The sequence below is a fragment of the Athene noctua genome, chromosome Z (genome assembly GCF_965140245.1).
Source record: "Athene noctua chromosome Z, bAthNoc1.hap1.1, whole genome shotgun sequence".
NCBI classification, from domain to species: Eukaryota; Metazoa; Chordata; class Aves; order Strigiformes; family Strigidae; genus Athene; species Athene noctua.
This window is the reverse complement of record NC_134077.1, coordinates 47247644-47273921: the sequence shown is the minus strand read 5'-3', so window position 1 is coordinate 47273921 and position 26278 is coordinate 47247644. Positions and strand designations below refer to the sequence as shown.

Below are 26278 nucleotides of genomic sequence, written 5' to 3'. Positions count from 1 at the left end.
TAAAATGTAGCCAATAACATTAAACACTGTGTTGAAAACTGTAATCATATATTTGTCCATTTTGCAATGTTAACTGAACAAAACAACCTACCCTATAGCCCACATCTCATCTAGTCTAAAAGCCTTTTATGAAGTCCCAACAAGGACTGGAAGAAAGAAAGGTCTAGTTAGAAACAAAACAAAACACTTTCCTTCAGAACTTGCATTTTAGTAGACAGTCACTTCTCCCACCATGCCAAGTGTTTCTGCTAATTGTTTCTGCTCTAAACTTAGGTACATTAGTATCATCAACCTTCTGTGCTGAATTGCCCAACTTTTTTTTTTTTTTTTTTTTTTTTTTTATGTACAAATCACTCTTATTGGCATCTGTTTTGAATTGGTTCCCTCTATAATTTCCATGCATGTCCCCATCTCTTACTATTTTCTTTACAATTAAAATAATACTTAGGGTTTATATCATCTGTGATTATGTAAACTCATGCAGTCATTCCCACTTTGGAGGGGAGGGTTTAAAAAAGTATTTAGAACTTACCAGCTCACTCCAGGCATCAACTTTTATTGCCTCTGTATCTTTATACAAGTGTTGATGACAACAGGTCATAATGGAACCATTGCTACCACAATAATGGAAGACTCTGTCAATACTTCCAAGTAAAATCCCATGTTCAGTCTTGTTACACATCTGTAATAATGCTCCAAAGTGAGTGTGTAAGGCTGATGTAGAAATGTCTGTGCTTCTTCCCTTTGTTACTCCCAAAGGTGTATTATTTCATCAAATATTTATTGTTCATGAACAAAAGTAAACTAGTTTACTTATGAATAACGCACTTAATCACAGATAAATTTAAAAGAAACCAAACTGGATAGCACAGTTGATCCAACTTCTTTTTTAAAGTAGGTTTTAGAAAAAGTATTTTTTAAATGGCAAAAAGTTGTCTATTTCTGGATCAACATATATGTTTCAAAATTATCTTCCAGCCATGTATAAAGTTAATAACGTATGATACTGCTAAGACATTTATCTAAAGTAATTTAATTCAATTAGAAGTAAAAAAGGGTGGGTTTTTTCTCTTCCAGGAGTTTTAACTGATAACCCAAAGATTAAATATAAAAACCTGAGAAGATCTGATGTTTGTTATCTGAGAGACTGAAAATTGATAGTTATGAATCAAGATTCATCTTGTCACTGAATTTATCAATTAGCCTGTCACTAAATTTACCAATTGGTACATAGAGCTTAGAAAAGAAAATTAAAAAAAATATAAATAACTACAGTATGTTTAAGGCCAAACTCACTACTGAGATGCCTCAGTTCTATGTCTCTCACTGTTGATCAGTAAGACTAACACCACCAAATCGCGATGTGTTTCTCAACAGGCTTCTGAACTTTGTAGAAGAGCACATTTCTAAACATTGGACACACAATGCACAGTATTTTAAGTCTTTGATTTCAGTATACCCAAAACTCAGTGAAATCCTTACAATGTGCACTATTGTTACACTGACCAAGCACACAGAGATGGTCTTAAATTGCTGTTCTTGAAACAGAGCTGAGCTTCATTGGGATAGCTCTATCTATTAATATTCCTCCATGGAAAACACTGAGTATATCAGACATAGCTAAATAGATTGAAATTCCTTTGCCTGCTTACCATATGATGCAAAGAAACACTATTTATAAGTATCCCACAGAATAATAAGATCCATTCAGTCTCAAAACAGCTGGTTTTTGGCTAAATGGTAGCTGTCCTGGAATCCAGTTTTAAAGCCAAGATGAAAGTAGAAGACGTCTGTTTGAAAGGAAATTTGAGAGTTATAAGTAATTTTTCAGCTGCTGAGAACACAGATGTAAATTTTATAAATGTGCCCACTTCAAAATACAAGAGTTTGTGGAATATGGAGCTAACCGCAAATGAGTCTTGTTTCCTTCTGAATGGAGTGAGTTACATTCACCACTTAGTCTAGTGTCCTCTCCTGAGAAGAGCAGCAACACTTGCTTCAAGCGACACTGAACAGGATATGATAGCATTACTCACTCACATTGTTGATGTGACTTCAACACGCTGTAAGGCACTTCAGTGTCTTTCCACACCATCCTTTCCTTTTTAAATGGACTGAACTGTCTCTTGTGTATTTGTATTTGTGCTTGTATTTAACATGTCTACTCCTGTACATTCCCCAACTTCTTTCAGTAAAAGGAAAACTAAGCTACCCTTCATCATGGCATGTGTTCTTAAGGAAAGCACAGTCCAGAGGAAATCGCCAAAAAAAACAAACCACAGTAACCAATGCTTGAATTGATCACCAGCAAAGCAAATAATTGAAATGCTCTGTTCCCATAGAGTTACATTAAAACCCCACCAAAACATTGCTGCTTGAGACAAAAAGTCAGTAAAAGAACAAGAAATGGGCCTCAAATCTGTATATAACTTGGTATGGTTAATTACAACCAAAACAAAACAAAAAATAAACAAACAAACAAAACCGCCAAAACACCACAAACCCGTCTTTTGTGGAAATCAGCATTTTTTTAAATGTTTCTGAAGTTTCAAGACCAACATCCACAGAAAATCAGGTCATACCTATTTATCCACAGAATATACAAAAATGTTACAGTCAGAGTGCCAGATTTAACCTCTCTCTTGCTCAGACAATACTTTCCAAAATGAATATAATAAAAATGTCGTCTAGACATGAGAAGGAACCACTTTTAATTCTTTTTATTTTTAATCCTTTATCTCTGTTCAGACTAACAATAGCATCAGTTTTGTGAAATATTTGTGAAATAACCATCAGCTGTTTAAGAAAACTGCTTAGTTTTTCTTTTGTTTACTGTTGCCACCTAATTAACCACTCTGATTTTCTTAATTTTTCACTTCAGCCATAATTTTTTTTTTTAAATTGCCTCTTAATTTCTTAGTGTAATGATTTCTCCCATATTTTTCTCCATAACATTCTGAAGTCTCATCTCCAAAAGTAGAACACCCATCACCAATTCTCATAAATACACAGAGACTGTCACATGCTAGTGTAGTAGCATATCAAAGAACTATGCATTTAGACACAATGCAGTCTACACCAAACAAGCATACAAGGATGAAAGCTGGTTATGAAAGAAACCAAGACCAAATATTCTAAAGTGACCAGGACAAAAAGCAAGATTTGTTAAAAAGCAAGAGAAAGCAGAGTCCAGAATATGGTCCACATAAACTGCCAAAACTCAAAGTTTTCAATGATGCAAGTAATATCAAGTATTTAATATCTAAATGGTTAATTATGAAGAAAAAGTATGAAAAACAGAAAAAAATAGCAAAATGTTTTAAGCACTTTGATAGTACACTCTGCTTTCTCAAAAAAAAAGCTAGTATGCACAGAGGGCATTTTCATGTACTCTACACACCAGCTTTGATAAAAAGTGGAAATAACAAAATTATTCAAAATGTTAAGCTGATTACATCCACTATCAAGTTTTTCCTTCAAATGCATCCTTACTTGATTAACAGCCCACATCTGCACTTGCAGGTATCTTATAACATTTCTCCGATGCCTTTTTATGTCAACTTACCTTTCCACATAAGACCTTAATTTCTTTCCAGAAGAGTGAGAGAAAAACAGGGACAAAGATGTGGCCTTCCTCCTCTTTTCGGCACTCTACTTACCACCAGTTCAAGCCCATGGTTCATGCATCTGCTCAGTCTATCCCTTGGGTCTTTACTCTCCGAGTTCCCCGTTTTCTTCTCACACCTAAAACATCCATTCCACTAATCTCTCTAATCCATGTTCCTTCTTTCATCCTTAGGTGAATTTCATGTGACCAGTTAATGGTTTCCATTTAAATTCCTGACCTCTTAAAACTCCCTTATGACATTTATGGTGTCCCCTCCTAAACAAAACTCAGAACCATAGCATCTCTTTCACAGGCATTCATCTTCTACCTAGTTGGTTTCAACATATTATTTCACAGCTATTGTGGTGGCAGACTGATCTAAATTTTTTTGACTCTGAACTCCTAAATTGAGACATGGGATGCCTCTAACATTTTTGCAGGTGACCTCATATTCCTTTCTACTCTCCTAAGACCATACGTATAAATGTCTCAGAACATACTTGAAATAGACGACTGGAAGAAGCCACCTGATCACAGGTTCTGGTACTTACAGGGTATTTTAAACACAGCAATATCTGTTGGAGGGGCAATACAGCTGGGAAAGCAATTCAAGAGATTTCTTGAGCATCTTGGTGGTAATTTCTTAATGCGGCTGCTCACAAAGCAACCTAGGACAAACTCTCTGCTGAATCTGTTTTCTCACAAGAAGGAATTGGCTGGGGATTTGACGGCCAAGATCAGTCTTGCCTGCAGTGACTACAACAAAGAGCGGAGTATAAATCCTGAGAGAAGTAAGCAAGACAAAAGGTAGATTTACAGCCCTGGACTTCAGGAGAGCAGAATTTGGCTTCTTTCTCTTGCTCTGCAGGGCAAAGAGACCCAGAAAAGCCAGCTGATCTCCAACAACAACCTCTTAAATGCACAACCACCTTCCAATCAGATGTGTAGGAAGTTGAGCAAGCATGGCAGAAGGCCAGCACAGATGAAACAATCTCTGCATGCAATCAAATGCAAGGTGGATGCAGGGACTGGCTGCCTGTAAAGAATACCAGTATATTGATCACGTGTACAGGGATGAAGTTCGGAAATCCACAGCTTAGTTGGAATTGAAAATTGAGAGATGTGAAGAACAATAAAATGGGCTTCAGTTCACTTGCAGCAAAATGCTAAGGAAAGAAGCAAGTCCATCATAGTCACGCAGATGACTGGTGACTGGGCTGGAGCACGCAACATGTAAGAGGAAATTCAGAAAACTGAGTTTTTTCAGCTTAAGAAGAGAAGGCAGTAGGGAGATCTTATTCATGTCTTCAGTAACCTAAGGGGAATGCATTTTTCCTGGTGCACAATAGAATGAAAGGCAACATGGGAAAGTTTGATTTGACCATCCTTATGACGGAAACTTGTAATGTGAACTCAAGAACAGATACCCAGAGAGGCCTGAAGACATTAAAACCAGCCTGACAAGGTCCTGAGCAATCTGATATACCTGGAGCTGCCTTGAGAAGGGTGTTAGCCTAGACGACCTCCACAGGTCTCTCCCAAAACAATGTATTTTATAAATATGAAAACTCCCCCCAAATAGAACCAAATATCTTAAAATCTTTTGTGTGTTACTTACTCCTGGAAAAGAACTTGGTGACTTGTTTTAAAAACAGTTCTTAAATAAACCACAAGAACAAACAATGCACATAGATTTCTTAAGATCACAGCTTTCTCACTAAAGCAGGGCAGGTGGGAGCAGAAAATAATTTCTCTAATGCTTTTTAAATTTAAGAAAAATTAATTGTACCCTATCCATAACTAACTAGTGGCTCACCTGGAGGACAAACAATACAAACTTCAAAAATCTGTTAACCAACGTGACCCGACCAGCCCCCCCATTACTACTGCTATCATGAAAATCTTAAGTCTTAGGAAAAACCTTGTCATTCCTTCAAGCTCCATATACCACAGATGAATTTCAAAGATCCATAAATATATTCTAGTGAAGCCAGTGAAACTACGTAACATCTTTTCCTCCTTTTGGTTAGATTTGGGAAGCAGATAGCTTGGATCTTTCCTTATGTTTAAGGACTGAATGAACATGCTGTGGTACGTATTTAATTTTTCTTTATCAGTAACAATTAATTATCCTACAACACAGGATTTTTTTTAAGTTAGCAGTAATACAAAGAATTAATTTAAAAGTGTTTCCCATTAGAGTGTAAAGAGATTATTCCTCGTATTCACAGCAAAACCTAGAAATCAGAATTTTATCTGAATTCCAAATCTGCCACAAAGTCACCTCCTGGCATAAAAGCTGCCATAGAATATGGTTAACTACTGTCAGAACAAGGACAGGACTACAAACTCAGAACCTATTGCCCTTTATTTAGAGGCTGACTACCTATTGTCAAAGCTACAGTAGAAGATGCTTTTTATTACTGATTTTGCCTAATCCTGGTAAAGTGAAAATTTCTTGATTATGATGTATTTAGAGCAATGGCACACAGATACATTTGCACAGACAGGCTCCAAATCATAAATTAATACTGGAATGGTTTGTGTCTGGGACAGAATGAGTTTTCTAGAATGATCTAAGAGTTCCAGAGTTGGCCAATAGAACAAGATGGAAAAAGTCAAGTCTGTTTTCTGGCTAGAGAGGAGACCCAGTTTCCAAAGTAGACAAGTAATAATAACGTCTTTTTTTTTTTTTTAACCCATTAGAATTATTTGTATGATGGTGACTCCCAAGTCCCAGCTGAGAATCAAGCCTTATTTTTCTAGGTGTTTACAAACATGGCAAGAACAAGAAAGCAGCAACCCCCAAACCCTGCAATACAATTCAAATAAAAATGTCAATGATAAAGAGTGCTTAGTAAGTTTTGGTAAGTGTTTGCCAAAGCTTGAATTTTCCTGATAAACCCTACCATGTCTGAAACACTACTATTGTTAGATGAAGGATACAGAAACATTTTATTGAGAATAAAGATGCTTAAAATTAACAATACTCAACTGTGCTATCAAAAGTAAAATGAAATTCTAGATGAGGTTAGCCAAAATCCCATGTGAAAGCCCACACTATTCTGTGGTTAGTCTTGATTGCATATGGTAATACTGTGAATGGCTGTTGCTGGTTAAATCCATAAAATCCATAAAATGTCATTTCCTTTGAGGTGCAAGCTCCTCTTGGCAGGCACTGTGGTTTGACCTGCTATGATTTCTAGGTTACCAGTGCTTAAAACTACTATGTTTTATCACAAGCAGCAGTGCTTATCTTTTGTGCTTACATTTTACATGTTGGTTGGGGTTTTTTTTCTCTACCCCCACGGCTCATCAGAGATGAGTTGCATTAAATTGACCAAAATATTTACAGAACACACACACTAATGTTTGATTCATGCTCCTTCATGTATAAGTATTTTTAATACTGTTCTAAATTTTAAACTGTGTAATTGGTAACAGTAGTATAAAGGAATTGTACAAAAGTCCCTATAACATTGTGGCTGAACCAGCCAGCCAGGCAGCTTGATCTGAAAGAATGAATAAATGACCATACAGGATCAGGAGTGAGGATATTTCAAGGCTAACCCCAGCTCTCTAGTTTTCAACCAGAGTCCGTGGAAATCCTTTGCTTGTGACTCCATTTCACTATCTGTTTTGCAGAGACAAATTTAATTGCAGAGAGATGTTCCAAGATTCAGTTCTTAATTGTAAAACTCTTCAACAGAGTGATAAAGTTATTCTCAGGCTTACTAAGCTTGGAAATGGCTAGTGTTCCACTATTCTGTTTCCTCCAATACTTTAAATAGTACCTAAATATTTTTGAATGATATAAAGATTTTATCATCTTGCTCCTACCTCTGCACTTGAAGGTGGTGGTAGATGTTTGTATTGTTTGTAATTTATGAAACAAAAATGCATTGTTGGAATGCTATGGATCATTCTGACGTTGGGACATGTCAGTCTGTTTTGTTTTCTAACGTCTTTCTCTGCCTGAAGTATTTATTCTTCTGATCTCTACAGCTAACACAGATGGAAATAGCCACTGAGAAAAGCGAGCACCACTCAGTGCTTTATGAAATTATGGTTACTTGGTGGTAAAAAACTCAATAGGCAGCATCTGCATGGAGATTCCTTCATCCTTTGGAACAAGAGCACTTTTCCCACAAAGGGAGTGGGACGAAATACTAAACTTTTCTCCAAGCCAGAGTCAGAATTATCGAAAATTTCATGCAAAATAGTACTATTGTGCTGACACGCGTTTACTCAAAGCACTAAGTCGTTTCTCCCATGAAACCGAAGTAATACTGCAAGAAAAGTGTATTTGATAGGGCAGTTTAAGGCATCACCTGGGATGTTGAAAGACAATAGTGCCACCTGGCGTTACTGTTGTATTTTGGAATACCAGAAAACTGTGCGGGGGGGGGGGGGGGGGCGGGGGGGGAAGTTTTTCCTATTTCTTTCACTAAGAAACATGTTGTATTAACAGGATTTTGTAATTGTTACTGTGGACGGGAACTGAGGGGCTATGAAGACGAGCTACCTAGACCCAGAACCTCACACTAGAATTTGTTTTGGCTCCAAAAAGGGTTGGTCTTCCCCAGATCCCCACTGGGTTGGAGCAGTTTGTGGGGCCCTTCCTCTCTCCCGTCCAGGTGCTACTGCCATTACATTTCTGTTGACAGCATGTTTTGCAGGACGTCACTTAGGCATAACAAAAATATATTTTCAGCACACAACACCATGAATAACCAACCATCAGAGCACTTTACCGAGAGCTTACGATAACGCACGAGGGCAGGCAACTGTTCTCACAACACCCGACACTGACAGCAGCGCGAGTGACAGGGCAAGCTTACCACAGCAGCCAATAAGAGGACTAGGTGCGAAGCCTGCAGCCAACAGGAGCGCGGGGCTGCCGGATGGGGCGGTGCCGGGGGAGGCGTGGTGCCGTGGGGGGGATGCAGTGGCGCGGCCCTGGGGACGGAAGGGCTGTGGGGGGAGCGGCATGGGGCTGTTTAGAGAGAGGGTGGTTGGGAAGTTAAATTTAGCATTGCCTGACGTTTCAAATCCTGAACGATACATCTTCCTCTCCCCGTATACACTGTGACATGCAGGCAAACATGTCTGCACACGCAGGCTGTGATTGGCACCCGAGCGCCCCTGGGCCCGCACAGGCAGGGAAGGGAGGCAGGCTGGCAGAAGGCAGGGTGGAAAGCAGATCCCTGGAGCTACAAAGCCAGCCTTTTCTGGAAGGGAAAGCGAGCACATCAAAGGTGAGACCAGCAAGGAAACTGTACTCACATTCCTTTTTCTGCTCTCAGTTCAGTGCCTACTGATACCAGTAAGAACAGGGATGTCAGCACTCAGCATGGGCTTGGCTTGGGCCAGGTCACACTGGTAACTTCAGGTTGTGCACCTTGTCAGCGAGTTTAATGTATACAGCCCAAAGGATAGAGTGCAGTTTCTTTGTCATTGTGAGATGGCCCTGTGGGCATATGAGGTGCCTTGAAGAGGACTGTTTCCCCTGCTTCTCTTTGGGGACCTACTGCTTCAGTATTTTCTCTTTCAGTTCAAAAGTTCAGGAAGCAATACTTTTCACCTACTTGTTTTACCTTCTCCTAAATGCAGGCATCAGCCTCCATCAACATAATCCACAGCCTTAACTCTGAAAACCTGTTCTACACTACGTTGCCGAGAGGCACAGTAGCAGAAGTTTCCAGCCCACACCAAATGGAAGCAAGGCATTGGTGCTGAAGAGCACCATTCAATGCCTCTGTATACAGTCTCACAGACCTGAAGCCTAGCCAGCCCAGCTGAACATAAACCAGGTTTTACGTGTAGAGGCAAGATTTACAGGATCCTCCAGAGGTTATATGAGAAGTGTAACTAGACTAAGGAAGAACATTGACCAAGATGAAGAGTCCTGCTTTCCTGTTTCAAAACCAAAATGGGTTGCCATGCAGTGAACCTTCACTGATTGTGTAGCGAAGTGATGCCATCAACCTTGATCCAATTTTCAATTTTTAGCTTCAAAAACGTGGTCATTTATATGTGAATTCAGCTAATAGTATACTGCATCATTACTTAGATCAACCACTTCTCCAGCAAATACGGAGATCTAGAAAAACTGCTACATACCTTCTCTACCCCTACATACTGAAACAGGTTAGAGCCAATGCCATAGAAATTAGCAATGTACTTTTAACAAGTGTTCTTTTCCACTGGCCTCCAAATCTCACGCTCAAGGCCTAGATTTAAATGCATGGAAAGACAAGTATTTAGTAAATTAATGATACATAGCAAAGGTCTGAATTTATTCAAGGTTATTTTTCAAATAAAATTCTCACCCAGCTACACCAGAAAACACCAAAATCGCTGAGGTTCAAGTTCTTCAAGCGTTCTAAGTAGAATTTGATGTGAGAAAACAACTTGCCATTTCTCATTATGCTCTTAAGATTTTTCAACCAGTTTCTTGTTGAATGTACATTAGTGAAGTTAAGGCCAAACATGTCTTGCTTACAAATGGCTTTGCAACTGCCTCTTACAAGTTATTCTCCCAACACAGTTCCTCATATCCCAGTGGACTACTATCTTGAACTAAATTAAACAGCCATTCACTGTATTTAGTGGCAGAACAAATTGCAAATATAATAGGAACACATTTTCAGATACTCATGTTCCAGCTTAAAAATAACACATATTGTGGATTGGTCTGCATCACCTGGCAAGTCATGACAAATTTCAGAGTGCGAAACAAAGTTTATTTTTCTTATGCAACCATCATGGTTCCTAACCCAGTAGCATCAAATTTTTCCTCCAAGAACAGAACACTCATCAACTTATACAAAACACCTGGATGATTAAATTCTACTCATGGTCCTATCCAAATTCCACAATAATGGTAAGTATCAGATGCATGCAATAAGCATATTCACATATCAGGAACTATTTTCAGCATTAATCTGTTAGAACTATGCACATTAATCCCTATACCCCACCAATAAAAAAGGCTTTGTTAGACAAGGCAATTGTATTGAATTCACTTCCTTTTATTGCAGTGACATCCCCCCGGTACAAAGTATTAACTGCAATAATTACGTTAAAACATTAGAAAAGCATTTGTGTGTGACAGTTACAGTACAGTATCAAATTTTACATCTTCAAACCAAGTGGGCCTTCACCCACTAACATTCAAATCTTTAAATTATTTTCAGTTATTTTTAAATATGTAATGTCAGAAAAAGCATATAAAAAGAATGTATGTAAAAGGAAACCTAAATACAAATAGAAGTGAACAAATAAATAATTGATTTTCTCCAGCTATTACTGTCTTTCTAAACCCATACAAAGAAACCTAATCTATAGAAGGTATGAATTGCCATGTGTAAGTGATTTGATTTTTCAAGTAATTAATAATGATTGGAACATAACTAAATTTGGCGCCAAAATCAAAGCAGAAGTTGGAGTGACTGCCACTAACTGACATCTGTTGCAAACAGTTACCATTCACTGTTGAAGTTTTAGTGTAGCAAATAATCTTGAAACTTGACCTCATGCCTAGCGTTAGTGGACTTCTGAGAGTGCATGTGAAAAGCATCCTATGTTATTTCACAGACATAACCTTAACTATCCCCATATGCATATTTAGATATATTTTATATAATTTTATACACATATATGCATGTATACACACACTTCATTTGGTTTGTGTTACAGATCACAAGCAATGGTTTCCTGAATGGGCAAAAAACCTTCTAAGTGTACCTGTGCACATTTTATTCTTTTTTTTTCTTTAAGATAGCAGCACTAAGTCAATGTCCTACTGTCCATTTGTTCAAAATAATGTAACCCACAAAATAAGAAGAAACATGGCAATGAGTCCATATTCACTATGTGACATCCTTATCCCCTAAAAAACACTGTAAAACCTGTAATAGATATGTTGGTAAATTTGATCCCCACCCCCTCACCTGGAAGGAAACTGCACTTTTACTGCAAACTGTCTTGTCTTATAATGTTTATCATAACAAGCTGGGTTCATGCTGGCATCAGTTATCTCACACTTAGCAGCAAAACATGCATGTTTGTTTTTCTTATTTATTTTTTTTTAAAGTGAAATGTTTCAACAGTCTCAAATCCAATTGACAGAAACTGCAAAAAAAGATGGTTTGCAGTTTACCAAGAACTTGATAGCAGTGTATACTGCACTGTGTAGAATATTTTCATTAACAACAATTTAAAGTTCTACCTTGCCACACAATGATTATGCTTTGTCCTTCAAAAGGAACATTTCAATTTGATCTTGTATTTAGCATAAAAATACACCTTTTCTGTTCATCCTTAAATGAAAGTCACTAAATCACTGGTAAACTGATCCAGTAGCATGTCCAATGCTAATATCAAAAGCTTGTGAAATGTTTTTAGGCAATCCTTTCTATCCAAAATATATCAGGAATCTAAAAATCACATTACTAACCTTTATACAAAGGCTCAAGTGAAATTTCTTGTGTAGGTGTTCATAATAGACTAAATTATGAAGTTCTCAAAATATACAATGGAAGGGCACACAAGATTGGCAGTTTCTTTATTAAACATAGAAAATGTATAAACTAGGATGTATGGAACAGATCTAAATTGCTTGACAATCAAACCTGAGCATTATTTAGTAAGACTAAATGTATTTTCTGACAACAGAATGAATTAACCTAAAAACATCTCCCCTAGTAACTAGTGGTCCTTTTAACCATTTGTTGAAAAATGCGAGAACTGTAGCTTTTACATTTCATATTGGATAGCAAGATTCCACATAGTGTTTACTGTTTTCTGTTAGATAGCATCACATTGCTTATATTATCCCCATTCAAGCCTTAAGTTGAGTTTTGTTTAAAAGTAAGTTGAAAGTGACACCAAAGCATAACAGGCCAAGAACTAGGACAGGTCTTCTAATCTGCAGTAAATAAAAAGCATCAGCCAGTAAGAGGAATTCGGTTTCAGAGCTACAGAGGAAAGATTGGCTAGTATCCTTTGCCAAGGTGGCTAATATTAGCTCTATATATCTGACTAGTACCAAATTTGAGAAAAGGATCCTCTCTGCTAGTAGAATTAGTTTTAACTGTTACAAAATTTAGTAGCACAAAGTCTTGAAAATAACATAAGGAATTTGTTATAGTTCAACTGACCTGCCCCAATTCTCACCTTTAAATCTAACAGATACAAAAATCAAAAACCAAAAACTTTCTGACAATAGAAAACATACAGTACTAAGAACTAACAACTCAATGGAAGACTGAAAAGCAGCATTCATTTTTATTGTAATATGGAAGAGACTAGAAACTAAAGGACGTCTGATCTAAATTCTTAGTTGAAGGCAAATTTTGACATTCTATATAAATTTACAAAATAGGATGTATGGATGAGATTTGGTTAATTTCAGAAGGCACCTCAAGGCTAAAAGGCTTTTATAAATCTATAATCCTTTCATTGATCAAAAATAAAACATTTTATTGCTGCTATTCAAATAGCAAACAAAAAGCTTGTCTTGTTCTTCCGTCTAACAAGGAATCCACCCCCATTAAGCAAGATTAAATTACAGAAAATACAGAATAAAACTGAAGATGTCACAACTTTAGAAATACAGTGACTTTCCTTGTGTGCTTTCAAGTCAGTGAAAAAGTGAAAGAAGAGTCACTTTTTGCCTTTGTGATGTTAATAAACTACAGACCATGTCAACCACTCTCCCCTGGGCACTGAAGTACCATCGCTGTCCCATGTGCAGTACTCTTAAGAATAGAAGGTAAGAACACTCTGATGATTCCCACGAACAAGGAGAATTGGTGGCAGATCTTTAGAAAGAGCTTCTAACCAAGCCATGTAGAGTGCACTAGAAACTGCACCTTTTCGTGCAACTGGCAAACTCCTGCAATTCACGAGGGAAAAAAAAAAACATTCAACAATTAAAAAAACCTGGTGGAATACAAGTCCCATCACAAAAATATGAAAGCATGATTCTGCAAAGAGGTAGATATTAAGCCAAATTTCCTAACCTTTTTAGTTTTTGTTTTTTTCCTCAAAATTAAGTTAATGAGTTGAGAGTTTGTATCTTAAGCGCCACATGACCGTACAAGACTGTACACCTATTCACCCCTCACTTTTGGCCTCTTACACCATTTGTATTCAGGGAGCTTCATGGAGGATTCTCCTCAGTTGAAAACAGTTTATTGAAAGATTGTTCAAGATGTTAAAATACAGCTTTTTCTTATGATGTCAGGCTCGTGTGGTCTAACATTCCTTCTCACAATCCTTCCAAAACATGCCATGCTCCTTTCTTTTGAAAAAAACACTAAGTCTATTTGCCCTACTCAAACTTCACTTGCAGTACTACTTCATGGAGCTCTGAAGGAGGGTCCTAAAGAAAATCAAAGCAAAGAAACCTGCAATCTGCATTCTGCTTGTTTACACCGAAGTAATTCCATGGAACTCCATCAGTGGGATGATGAGCTAACTTTATCTAGAGAGATTTCCTAGAAAAATAACTGAAAGGAAGGACCTGAAAACAGTTAGCATGCAGGCGTGGAAGGAATGTGAGAGTCCTGAGCTCCTATAAATGTGGAGTTAATCACCTAAAGCACTGCATCAGAAGCACAAAACTACACTGGCCATTTTTTGCTCATCAGTATAGTGGCACCATATTTCCAGTATTTCTCTACTTTAATGCCAAGGCACAGGCTTTTTCCTAACCTGTATTTGCATGTTTTATATTTCAAATTACATTTCTGTATCAAGTAGGATAACAGTACAAATAGTTTACTTACATGACAATTATGTTAGCTGTACTTGAATGTTCCTTCAGCAACTCATTTAGCCTAATCTGGCGGTAAGTCTGTAATTAAAATGACACTTAGTTGGGAAGATATTTTACATAAAACTACAAAGAGTTCATTTATTCATGAAAAATGAAAAACAGTTATGATTAATTGGTATGAGTCATTTATAGAAAACATGTACTTCCACCTCACTCTGGCAATTTACTCACTTTTCCAAAATATGTCTCGTTGCAAGGCTGGGAGAGAAGCAAGTAGTAAGCTTAAAATGTGCAAATAAGCCAAGTACTACAAAACCCAAATTTAAGGGAGTTACTCTAATAATTATACCCTCCTCCACACCTAGAAACAAGAGCCCCTTATTCTCTCTTCTAGGTTCTTTTAACTATATCCTATAAGCTCATGGTGAGCAGGTCTTACAGAAGTGAAGTGCCATCTCCATTTGCCAAGCCTATCTTCATAATGGGCCTCCTTTTTTTTTTACTACCCGATCCTGTCTTAACACTTGTGTTAACTTCCTCAGTAACTGGAGTTCTGTTTTATGTCAACTAGCTTTCAAGCAAACATTTTCTGTTAAGCAGTTCTTAAACAGATCTGTTGTTCTCAAATAAACTGAACTAGCCTTCAGGCTAGTACCTGCACAAACAATTAAGCTATCAGCAGACAAAAGAATAAATCACTTTAGTTATCTCACTGAAATGAGTTTTCAGAGTGTTTGTAGACTTGAGGAACAACAAGGCATCCAAGCAGTTCATTAACTGTAAAGTACCCACACTTTATAAAATCTTCCCCCATCACCCCTTGCCCCTTGGTAATACCAGTTAAGAGATCTCAGCAGCAGCTGCCAGTTAATCTGTATCTACACGTTCATGAAATTCCTTCCCCCCGCCCTTTTTTTTTTTTAATACTTTGAATGCAGAATGACCTAGCATTCCTATTTATTCTCTACTGCATATCCTCACAGTAGTTGTAAAAACCCAGACAGGAAAAAGAAGATAAGGGTGGTATATACTCAGTACCATCTTGAAGAACTTCAGATCACTAAAACTTTAATTAGGCTTTCTTCAGATACTTGTATCTGCATCTTGTTATAGGGTGCTACCCAAGTCTCCTCCACAGAGCACTTAAAGAATACCTCTGATGTCTCTATAGTTCAAAACTGCTTGGGAAAAATGTCAAACCTTTAATTGCTCCTTAACACCACAATTAGATGTGGTATGTTGTTTGTTGGTTTGTTGTTTGTTTTTTTTTTTTTAATAACAAAGCCAAAAATGGTAGTTTGGTCAAGAAAATAGTCAAGCAGCTGAATAGAGACTACTGTATTATTCTAAATAAACTGCTGAACACTGTAGGAAAGCAGTTTAGTCCCCCATGCCCTCCTCCCACCCCCCGAATGCAGAAACATTTCTTTATTTGCTGAACCGTCTAAATGGTCTACATCCACAAATGCAGTAGGAGAAAAAAGTTTAACATTTAACATAACACTCTAAAGAATACAGAACCTTTGTTTTGTAAAGCTCAAGTTCATTATCCGTGATCCGCCATGGTTCATCCTCCTTCATTTTATCTGCAACTTCTTGTTCTTTATCATCTTCATGAAGACGGAAGGGCTCTATCATTTCTTCAAAACCTGCAATACTGGAATGATTAAGTGAACAAGTCAATATGTCAGCAATTACTTTGATGGTATCAGAAAGTTTTATTACTATGTAAATAAAATGAACTGAAATTTTATCACTGTCAAATGCACTGAGAACATCAAATCAGCTACTTGTATATGCAGCCATTATAGTTCAACCATCGGGAACATCTACAGGAGCTTTCATTGTTCATCATGCAGCTAAATACAAAGTTTTAGCCAGTTTAAAAACAAAGAAGAAACAACTTTTGCTAGAGTTTTATTACAATTATTTGGAAGTTGAAGAGTACTACCTCAGTAAAGGTATAGTAACTAACAGTAGCTTCTTCAGAATTAAGGTTGAAAGGCAAGGAGTTAACACGTCCAACACATACAATGACTTTACCTTCATCAAAAGGGAAAAACTAGATGTGATCTGCTATTTTTTGACTGAACAAAAAGGAGAAGTATTAACAATATTCTATTATACACTACAGCAACTCTTAAATCATCTTTCTCCACTTAGTTTACTGCTATTATTAATGCCAACTGCTATCTTAGAAAAGTTCTGGGTATACTGTAGGTAAAGTATTCAGAGAGATAGAAAAAATGCTCTCAGAAGAAATAACTCATGGATCACTTCTATGAAATAAAAATAATTCCATGTAATTCTACAGTCTCAACTTTTTATGCATAAATGTGTGCTACCTCTACATTTACACATTTTACACTAGCAGGCTCCCAAGAGCAAAGCAGCAGAGTGCCAAAAGTACTCTACCGTTTTAGTTACTTGATATATTCTACACATTTAAGAAAAGGTGATTAAAAAGCAGGGTATAAAAGAATGCATATTAACATTTACCATTTATGTATGTTGTAAAATAATATATCTTAATTTGCATGACGTGTCAAATTATTCAGATACATGCATAACCATATCCTTCTATTTTTAGATCTTACACAGTTACAAATTTGTGCTGAAAGCCATCTACAATTAATATTTTTTAAACTGGAAAATCAGAAATATCAGAAGTATGATCATTCCTGTGTAAATCAAAAATCCAAGCAATTAAAAAAAAAAGATCAGGCTATTTGAAGACCAAGCTTTGTTACATTAAACTAAGACTCCAAAACTTAAGTTTCTATGAGCATTTCTCTTTTTAAAGAAGATTGCTCCAGACAAATTGGATTTTTTTAAACTGTATTTTCCTAAATTTAGTATTACAGCCTAAGGGCCAGAGATATTAAAAATGTAAAATTCTGTGTTCTCGGATATAGGAGTTATTGCTTAATTTATTTCCTGCATTTTCATGAAACACTGGATTTCACAGGAACTACTCTATCAAAATGTCATGTTAAGAAAGAATGAAGTATTCTAAATTCATGAAAGACAGCAAAAATTCAACTAACAAACAAGTTGCATTTTTTGAGACTTACTTTTCTTTCTTTGGCTTAGTATTAATATCCCCAAGAACCATAATGTCCGAGAAGTCTATCCGAAATTTGCTGAGTAAAGTAGCCATCCTGTATCAGAAAAAGAAGCCTTATGCATGATAATTTTTAATTATTTCACAGGATAGTTTGGTAATAAAGACACTACTTTAAGAAGAAAAAAAAAAGCATCCTGAATGTCATAGGGGGAAAAAAAAAAAAAAAAAAAAATCAAATTGACCTGGCATACAGCTATAAGTAAATCAACAACATCCATTGAAAAAAAAAAAACCCAAAACAAAACACAACAATAAAACTAAGAGAGCTTTCCCTTAAAGACAACCTCAGAAAAAAATTGAAAAAGAAAATGTTAGTGTCGGACAATGCTGCAGTAAAATTAGTTTAACTGGAGTTATCTCATCTAAAACAACTGGGGGAAAATGGAACCTTTTTTTGGGAAACGCCATAGAATATGATTACAACTCAACCCAAGAACAACTGAAAGAAGGCTACTAAGAACAGAAAGTCATCTACTGCGTAACATGCTCTATTAGCATTTGATATGAAATTTTTAAAGGTAAACTTACGCTCTTCTGTCATGATCAATCCTGTTTATTTTTCCACCAATGAACACTCTGATCTTACAGTCTTTCCACTTTTTCTTGGTTGTAAGAAGATACGGAATCAACAGTGTCAAACCTACATTTTGACCAGAATTTGGGAATGATTCAGAGAACATAGCATCATGTTAAAGTTTAATACTACAAATTTGTAATCTATATATAACCTGACTGAAAGATACCTACTAACAATTAATTCAAAATTATGTCAATAATTTTGTTTGAACGTTTATTTTTAAAGTATAAAGCACATTACCTCCATCGTCAAAGAGCCACCAGACATCAATATTGCTTTTGCCTTGTTTCTTCTGAAACTGAGTACTAGCATCAAGAAGCCTTTGGTCAGCCAGGTTTAAGGGAGATTGGCTCTTTGTATCTGGAAAAAAGCATGATGAAATTTCATTTTTGAAGTGTTATGCTTATTCACCCTGAAATTCATCAAATGCCACTTGCCACTTCTTAATATTTTGTGATACCTCTAAGTTTAAAAAACACCCTGTTTCTTCCACCCCAACTCCAGATTTTGATTGAATGGATATAAACTGAGCTATACTTAGGGGATCTGCAAACTCATAACTTCAGCAGTTAAAGATTTAAATCTCAGAGTCAATTAGCAGACATTTTACAAGTCAAGGATCTGTAAGATTTTTATACAGTCATTTGCCTGGACAATTTAACTAACCTTGCATACATACTTCAGAGTATTAGGTCATGTACAGTTGCTAACTCTTGCATATGATAAGACTTCCCTAATAACATATAGATGCTAATTTACAGGTAAATACCATTTCCTAAGCACTTTTTTTCTTTACTTAAATCCATTTTTCTTTAAACATCCAGTGGAAATAAAAGCTACTTCTATCTGGAATTCTATTTTTTGCAACAAGTACTGTTTTGCATGTGCAAGGCTCTGAAGCACAATATAGAGTATTTTGTGTGACAAACTGAGTGGATTTGCAGAGAACAAGACAACAATGGCATTTAGATTAATTAATACAAGTAAGTGTATTTTTTTAAGAATACAGAAAAAGCTAACCCCATTCCCTTAATTAAAACCTCATGTGAACAAGAACCAGGAGTTTGATATTCATCTCAGCCCTTACTTTAATAGGAATTTTTAAATTTAGAGTACATCTGTGACTGATTTACATTAATATAGTATTTGACTGCATACTGGAACTTCTTCCAAACTGCTGTGCTGTGCTTCAAGATGTAATCTCACTTTCCATTATTAAAACACAACAGCTTCTAGCCGTTGAAATAATGAAGAAAATGTCAAAAAAGTTAAGCTGAATCTCACTTAAGACAAAAATAACTGGTTAACTCCAAGTCTGAAATAAACCAGGATGTGCAAACTGCTCAATTCATGTCTTAAAATGCTGTTTATTTGAATGACTGCTTCACATTATTTCAGATGTTAATCTCACTGAATGGCTGTATTATGCCTTAAATTGAAAGCTGTTGAACAATTTCAAATAACAGAGTAACAACTATGGCTTTAGAAGACCTTCTGAATAGCCTGATAGAGCACTTGTACATTTAGATAATATTTCCCTTATTCCTAAATCAAGTAAGGACCCAGACAGATACCTGAGACACAGAACTAATCAAGCTCCTGAACACATTTCAAATGTTACTTAAGAGCAAAAGTTAAAAAACAATATATCCAACATTCATATCTTAGACACATGCACAATCCTTTCTCAGTAGCAACTTGTTCTGGGAATTTCCACACAGTTGCATTTTTCCATAGCCTAATCCCTAAAGATAAAGCACATATGAAGAAACAAATTAACATTGCATGGTTGATATTTTTCTCTCTCATATATATGTGTAGAAAGGAGCACAAAAGCAAAAATGAAACAATGCAAAAGAATGATTTAACACAAAAAGGTGGAAAATGCCTGCCTTTTTTCAACAGTGGTTGTGTTGGAGTCTTTCCATCTTCGTCCTCCTCTGGAAGATTTTTAAAGATACAAAATAAAAAGGTTAATTTCCTTTGTGATGTTAAATAAAAACACTACTAGTGTATATAAAAAAAAAATTAAATAATAAAGATGTAAAATGAAATGGATTTTCATACAAATAAAAGCACACAAATGCAGTCTACCAGATCCTGAGATTTACTTGTGCTTTTTAAAAAAAAAAAAAAAAAAAAAAAATCACATTGGTCATTTAATTATTAGGTCACTCCAAGCTTTTACTTTAAGAATAAGACGAAAGTTGGTTATTGTGATGTCAAAGTATCCTGAATGATTTGTGTGTGTTAACATGCATATTCTAGCCTGAGGTAAAAAAACCTTCATAAATTTAGCCTTCAAATCACACAATATATAGATGTGTGACACAATTCTCAAGTAATTTTTAACGCCTGTCAAACTCTTAACAAAGAAAATCCATTGTAGGTTATTGTCTACCACCTGTTTTATTTAGGGGACTAGACATGGAAGATTTATTTTAGACACTGGCAAGCTATAAATCAAAATATTTAAGTGATTAGACACAGCGGCTAGAAAAGTATGACACATTCCTGTTTCACAGACAAAAATCCCTTAAATAATTCCTTGATGAAGGGAGAGAGGAACTGAAGAGGGAATGAGAGAGCAAACTCGAATTTCATTGTTAACTAGCAAGTTACCTTTATGTAAAGTGGGAGTTCTTTCACTAGAGGATGGAGCAAAAGCTATAGAAGTGTCCGTCTCAGCCTTCTTGCTATAATCCACTTTTACTATGACATCCTTGGTACATGGAGATTTTTCTTGGGATGACAGTAACTCTTCTTTGAGAAAGCAAAGAAACACATCATAAACCACTTAATTGTTCCAAATTATATCAATAGAGATATGTAAATATACTGAGATAGTTCACCGTTGGTTTAACTCTATTGTAACTGTTACGCTATGGCAGAGAGAGGGGGGAAAAAAGCAGAGAACAACAAAAACAACCCTCTTGTATGAACTGCTTCAGAGTACAAAGACTCTCCTCCTCTGCACTGAGCTGTAACTTCCTGCCACTTCCTTCCCAGATTTTGGCTGTTGATTGCATTACTACAGGCTAAACATAAAACAGAGCTAGCTAATACTGATAAAGTACCACCAGGAAGAAAAAAATTACCTGGTGAAACATTTGCCATTTCTACTCTAATTCCAAGAGGAAGATGAGCCTTAGACAAGGCCCAGATGAAGTATGTCTCACAGTCAAATTTTCTTCCCAGGACTGGCTTCAGTGGAGCTACTTGGTAGCTGTCAGAATTAAATCAAACTCAGTCTCCAGTGAATATCAAGACTTCTGACAACTTGGTGTTTTATTTCCCAGTCTTAGCAGTGCTGTTTTCACACTGCAGGTTCATTCCTTGTTGTTTCTCATATTCCTCTGCCCTCTTGCACACACCAATAGGCACTCTGCCTCTCTGCAAATCCTAAAACTTTCATATGCTTCCAGTGAAGGAAAAAACCCTCTCCTCTTTCAGGAGGATGTCCCCCTACAGAGCTTGTGTCCCATGCATACCTCCTTGTAGCAACATTGTATGAAGCAAGCTATAAACAAATTAGACATTATCAATTCCGTAGACAGTGGCCACCAAAGCTCACAGACTTCCTTCATTTTTGTGCTTGAAATTTAACTAAAATTACAGTATTCGGCTTAAGATCACTACCTACTAAGCATAACCAAGTCTTCTATATTGAATAGAAAATGTTTCCAAACTTGAGACAAGACTACTGCAGAGGTCTCTAAACTAGTGCATGTAGGGGTTTGCAACCACACCAGACCCATAGCATTCCTAGATCATGCAGTGATTTCTGGACTTGGATCCCAAATACTTGATACCGATTTGGCAGACTCTTTAATTTGTTTTGGTAAAATAGTAAATACTTGGGAAGCAACTATATTACATCTTACAAAATACAGAAAGTTGAAACACACAGAAAACCAAGTTCTGTTGCTTAACGTGTGTTCTTCATATTTTACATTTCAGACTTGCTCATTTCAGCAATTTTTATTCTAAAAGAAGAGTGGTGTTTTGGTTTGGGTTTCTTTAATCTCTTCATTTATTATTTTAAGAAAGTAAGTATTAAAAGGGAATTAGAACCATATGGAACAAAACAAATTTTACCTTGGCCCTGAAGGTGAGAAATGTCCAGGCCCTCCTTTAGGCGGATGACAACTACACCATACTGAATGTCAAAAGCATCACTAAACAAAAGGAACAAAAATATTTTACAACTTTCTTTCCCAAAGGACCTACTTTACACACCCTCTCTGAGCAAATTTCAGTGATTAAACACTGCCATTTAAACATCCAAATCATAAATTTGTATTACAATTTCCGTTTCAATTCCAAACTATCAACTGCATCTGTGAAATGAAAAACAACACATAGAAAGGATTCATTCTTCTCCCTTCTATTCCCTATGTAAACAGTGATTAAATAAGAGAAACATGAACAGGTCAGTCAAGTTTTGCAGACATGATGACAAGATACACTGAAAAATCTAAATTTTTATCCCCCTCCATCAACTAAGGGATTTATTTTGAGTAGATCTCCTTGATCCAAGACATAAACGTTTCTGACGTCTTTCCAAAACATTTGGGTATTAAAAACAACTATGAACTTGCAATTTAGAATCAAATTAGCTGTAAGTTAGCTGTAACGTGCTTATTCCCATTACATCTGATGGGGAAGGAACTTGTTCTTTAAAAAAAAAAAAGTATCCTTGCAGAAGCAAGCAAAAAGTCTGAGTTAAAGTGGAGTAAAATGAAGGACAAAAAAACCTGAAAGATCCAAGACAGAAAAACATGAACTTAACTGTATCATACAGTTTGCATTAGCCATTAATCATCAGTCCTTTTAAGAATAAATCTCATTACAAACAACCATAAATCACAGAACTCCCTCCCATGTCATTTCCACAGACAGAAATTTCTCAAAATTTCACTTATTAAACAGTTCTCTTCAGAAGCAGTAAAACTTGATTAGAAATGTTCGAAGTATCAACATATTCTTTAACAAATGCAAGAAAAATTGAGGTTGATTTAAGAAGAAAACATTTTGTCCATTTGTAAATATTCTTAATTCTTAATTAATTTGTTCAATCTGTGCACATTAGATGTATTTCCATTGCATGCGTCAGAAGTTTTCCATTTTCTAGAGATTTTCCAGAAATACACCTGACCTACAGTTACTACCTCCTGAAGTTTCTCTTTTGGGGTGTGGAGAACCACATGACTTGTAGGCCTTGACAGATCTTCCAGCCGAAGTCATTCCAAAATAAAACAGGAAAAAAAGAAAAACCAAGAACTAACCAACATGTTTACCTTATTTTTCAGTGCATTTGGTGCTCCTGCTTTTCTGTTAAGGAACTGAGAGAGTGGGAGGGTATGATTTTTTTCCTTTTATAACGTCTGCCTGTAATCCCCCATCCTCTCTTTCATTTAAATGCACAGTAAGTGGAAAATGTAAAGCACAAATGAAGCAGGTTAAGCAGCGTATCAGGAAAATTAAAAACACTCTACCTAACACGAGAAGCAAGTTTTGGTTTTCTTAAGTGTTTGTAGCACAAGTTATTCTATTAAATTTTTCAGCCAGAACTGGTCTGCCTTTCAGTACTGTGAAAATACACTGGGATTTCCTTTCACATCTCCTTCTTGGCTACTATATTACTTTGGGTGTCAGTGTTGTGTATCTGGTAAGTAAAATATTTCTTGTATTGTGAAGGCAAGGTTTAACGAAGGTAAGAAGACTTCAGCATAAGAGTTGACTCATTCTCTACTACTTAATCTGTACAGAAGTAGTGTAGAAAAACCCTGCTTTCAACAGAAACTATGCTTTAAAGAATTCAGCAGACTGGCACGTAAGACACTAGTTCCATCTCTAAAGACAGTAATGCTTAAACCTCAGACCTCTGCCACAACTCTTTTTATACACAGAAGAAGTTATTATATAGAATTGGTTTAAACTATGAAGACTTGCTTATTAATTTCTGTATCACAAAAAACAAGATATTGAAGGCTGCTGGACCAGCAATACAGAAAAATTTGAGTCTATCTAAAAGAGGCTTCATGCGACTAAGATCTTCCTGACTTATTACCAAATGTACTGAAATGGAACCTAAGAGCTACACCTCCGCACTTTTTACTTACTGGAATAAATTGATATAGGTTTCAACATCTCTCATGTCAACTTGTCTCCAGTTTTTCTTAAATCCAACAACAAGGGTGTTAGGTCTCATTCTACCCAGACCAGCAGCCTAAGAAGAACAAAAAAGGTTTTTTAAAAAATATAAATAAAGGTTCTACTATTTTCTTAAGCAGAAAACAGTGTCTTTTCATCAAAGTTTTAAGACAGCTTTGAAAATGGAAATACTTCACAGTATAAAAACACTTCAAATTTTGATGCTCATCTTCACTCCTTTCATTGAAAACAAAACCCAACAACCTGAGACCTGTACCTGCATTAAATATTGCCCTCCATCCCTTAAGTCTTCTGCATGTACTGGTGCATAGAAAGCTTTCATCTTGTTTTTAATTAGCCATCGCTGATATTTAGCCAAATCAGTTGACAGCTCTTTCATGGCTTGCCTCCGAGGACCCTTTCAAAATAAGGAAATAAGAAGAGGGGAGGGAACACGAATTATGAGTATGAGTAATAATAAAGCACCACTCTCCCTTTTTTTTAAATTTCACTGCTAGAATCCAATTCAAACTTGAAGAACCTAAAAACATGCTTCAACACTATTAAAAAAATCCAAAACAACAAAATACCAGGCATTATGAGCAGCAAAGAGTGGACCAGATTGTAATTTTTAGGGAGAGGGTTGCTTAAGCTTTAGTGATCTTGTTCCTGCAGAGAACAACCCACTTCCCCAGCAGGCAGCACAAGCTTGTCCTCCAAAGCATAATGTAGTTTTAAAAGTAAAGGGGCTTTGTAATGAAACATAGACAGATATGGGATGACTTAGTATTAGGCTTTATGGGAATATTTGTTTCAAGCTGTACAAGTGTGCCTCTGTGTATACATAATCCTAATCAGAAAGCCTTTGTCATAGTAGTGTCACTTCCACAGTTTTATGTTGCAGTCAAAGTCATCTCCTCTTTGAATACCTTTTATTTTATTACTTCCATCATGACGAATCATTGTGTTCCTCCTAGACATCAAAATGCAGAATACAGGACAAGGTATAATCAAGAACACAGTTAGCCTAGCTTTTGCAAAAGGATACAGTTTGCAAAAGAATACAGACTCTGACCAAACAATCAGAATTTGTAAAGAGTAAGATAGTGTCATGCTTCTTGGAGGAAAGCAATTTTAAAAAGAGATAGGATATTGCTGGAAGTGTGGAAAAAGCAAATTAGTGAAAAAACTGATGGTGCCCAGAACAAACACAGGACAGGATGGAGATCCAGTGATTTTTGCTGCTGTAGCACCAAGGAGGAACGTGAAGTGAGGTGGAGTCCACGCAGTCCCATTCTTCCACTTTTCTCAACGTAACTATGCCCATTTATCTTGTGCTCTTCCTCTTCTCTCAAGGATTAAAGTTTTGCAGTACTCTGCGGACCTTATCTCTCATTCTTCCTCTTTCCCCACAAAAACAGGGCACCCCTCACACCAAGGAATGTGCTGTGTTGTTACTCAATAAACAATGGCTTGACCACAGTCCCACCCACTCACACATACATGCTATGATAAATACTATGCAGAGTTTGTACCTAACTCAGAGGAATGATAATTCAATACCAAACTGGAGGGACAGATCGATGGTGTGTGCTCCTTGCACCACACCCCCCTCCACCCCCCCCAGAAGGAACGCCTTTTGGTAAGATTTGGGCCCTTGGCTACACCAAGTGATTACCTGGGAATTGCGTGTGATTGCAATTGGGGTTTTGTGTGTGCAGTGCTATATAGCCAACCTGCAGTTAGTGCATTTATCGTAGACAATCTCAAAGAATCTGTCGATGTTGCGTAAGAATAAATCAATCTTTTCGTGAACCTGACTGCTCTTGAATGCAACCAGACCTACAGCATACAGGCAGTTCGGGCATCTGGTGTCAGGCCTATAGTCACAGCCCCAGTTGGCATAGATATTAAGAGATAAATCCAGCCACCCCTAGCCCTGCTAATCTCTGAGGACTGGCTAGAACACTAAGGGATTAATCTCTTACCAAATTCATTTGTCACCTTAAATGTACCAGATATGCT

General features: G+C 36.5%; 1 protein-coding gene across 3 annotated transcripts in view; it reads right to left on the bottom strand.

The window, feature by feature from the left end:
• Positions 1-10620: 10620 nt before the first annotated feature.
• Positions 10621-26278, bottom strand: part of SLC12A2 (solute carrier family 12 member 2) — a 56370-nt gene continuing 40712 nt past the window's right edge. The window contains exons 17-27 of one of the 3 annotated variants that reach the window (XM_074933167.1): positions 24531-24671; positions 24223-24329; positions 22196-22275; positions 20720-20860; positions 19990-20037; positions 18338-18457; positions 18049-18160; positions 17468-17554; positions 15915-16050; positions 14404-14471; positions 10621-13508 (exon numbers count right to left, since the gene is read on the bottom strand). In XM_074933167.1, coding sequence (XP_074789268.1) covers positions 13373-13508; positions 14404-14471; positions 15915-16050; positions 17468-17554; positions 18049-18160; positions 18338-18457; positions 19990-20037; positions 20720-20860; positions 22196-22275; positions 24223-24329; positions 24531-24671 — 1176 coding nt within the window. In that variant the 3' untranslated portion in view covers positions 10621-13372. The remainder of the gene's footprint in view (positions 13509-14403; positions 14472-15914; positions 16051-17467; positions 17555-18048; positions 18161-18337; positions 18458-19989; positions 20038-20719; positions 20861-22195; positions 22276-24222; positions 24330-24530; positions 24672-26278) is intronic. The other 2 variants (XM_074933168.1, XM_074933170.1) reach the window with 2 other exon arrangements.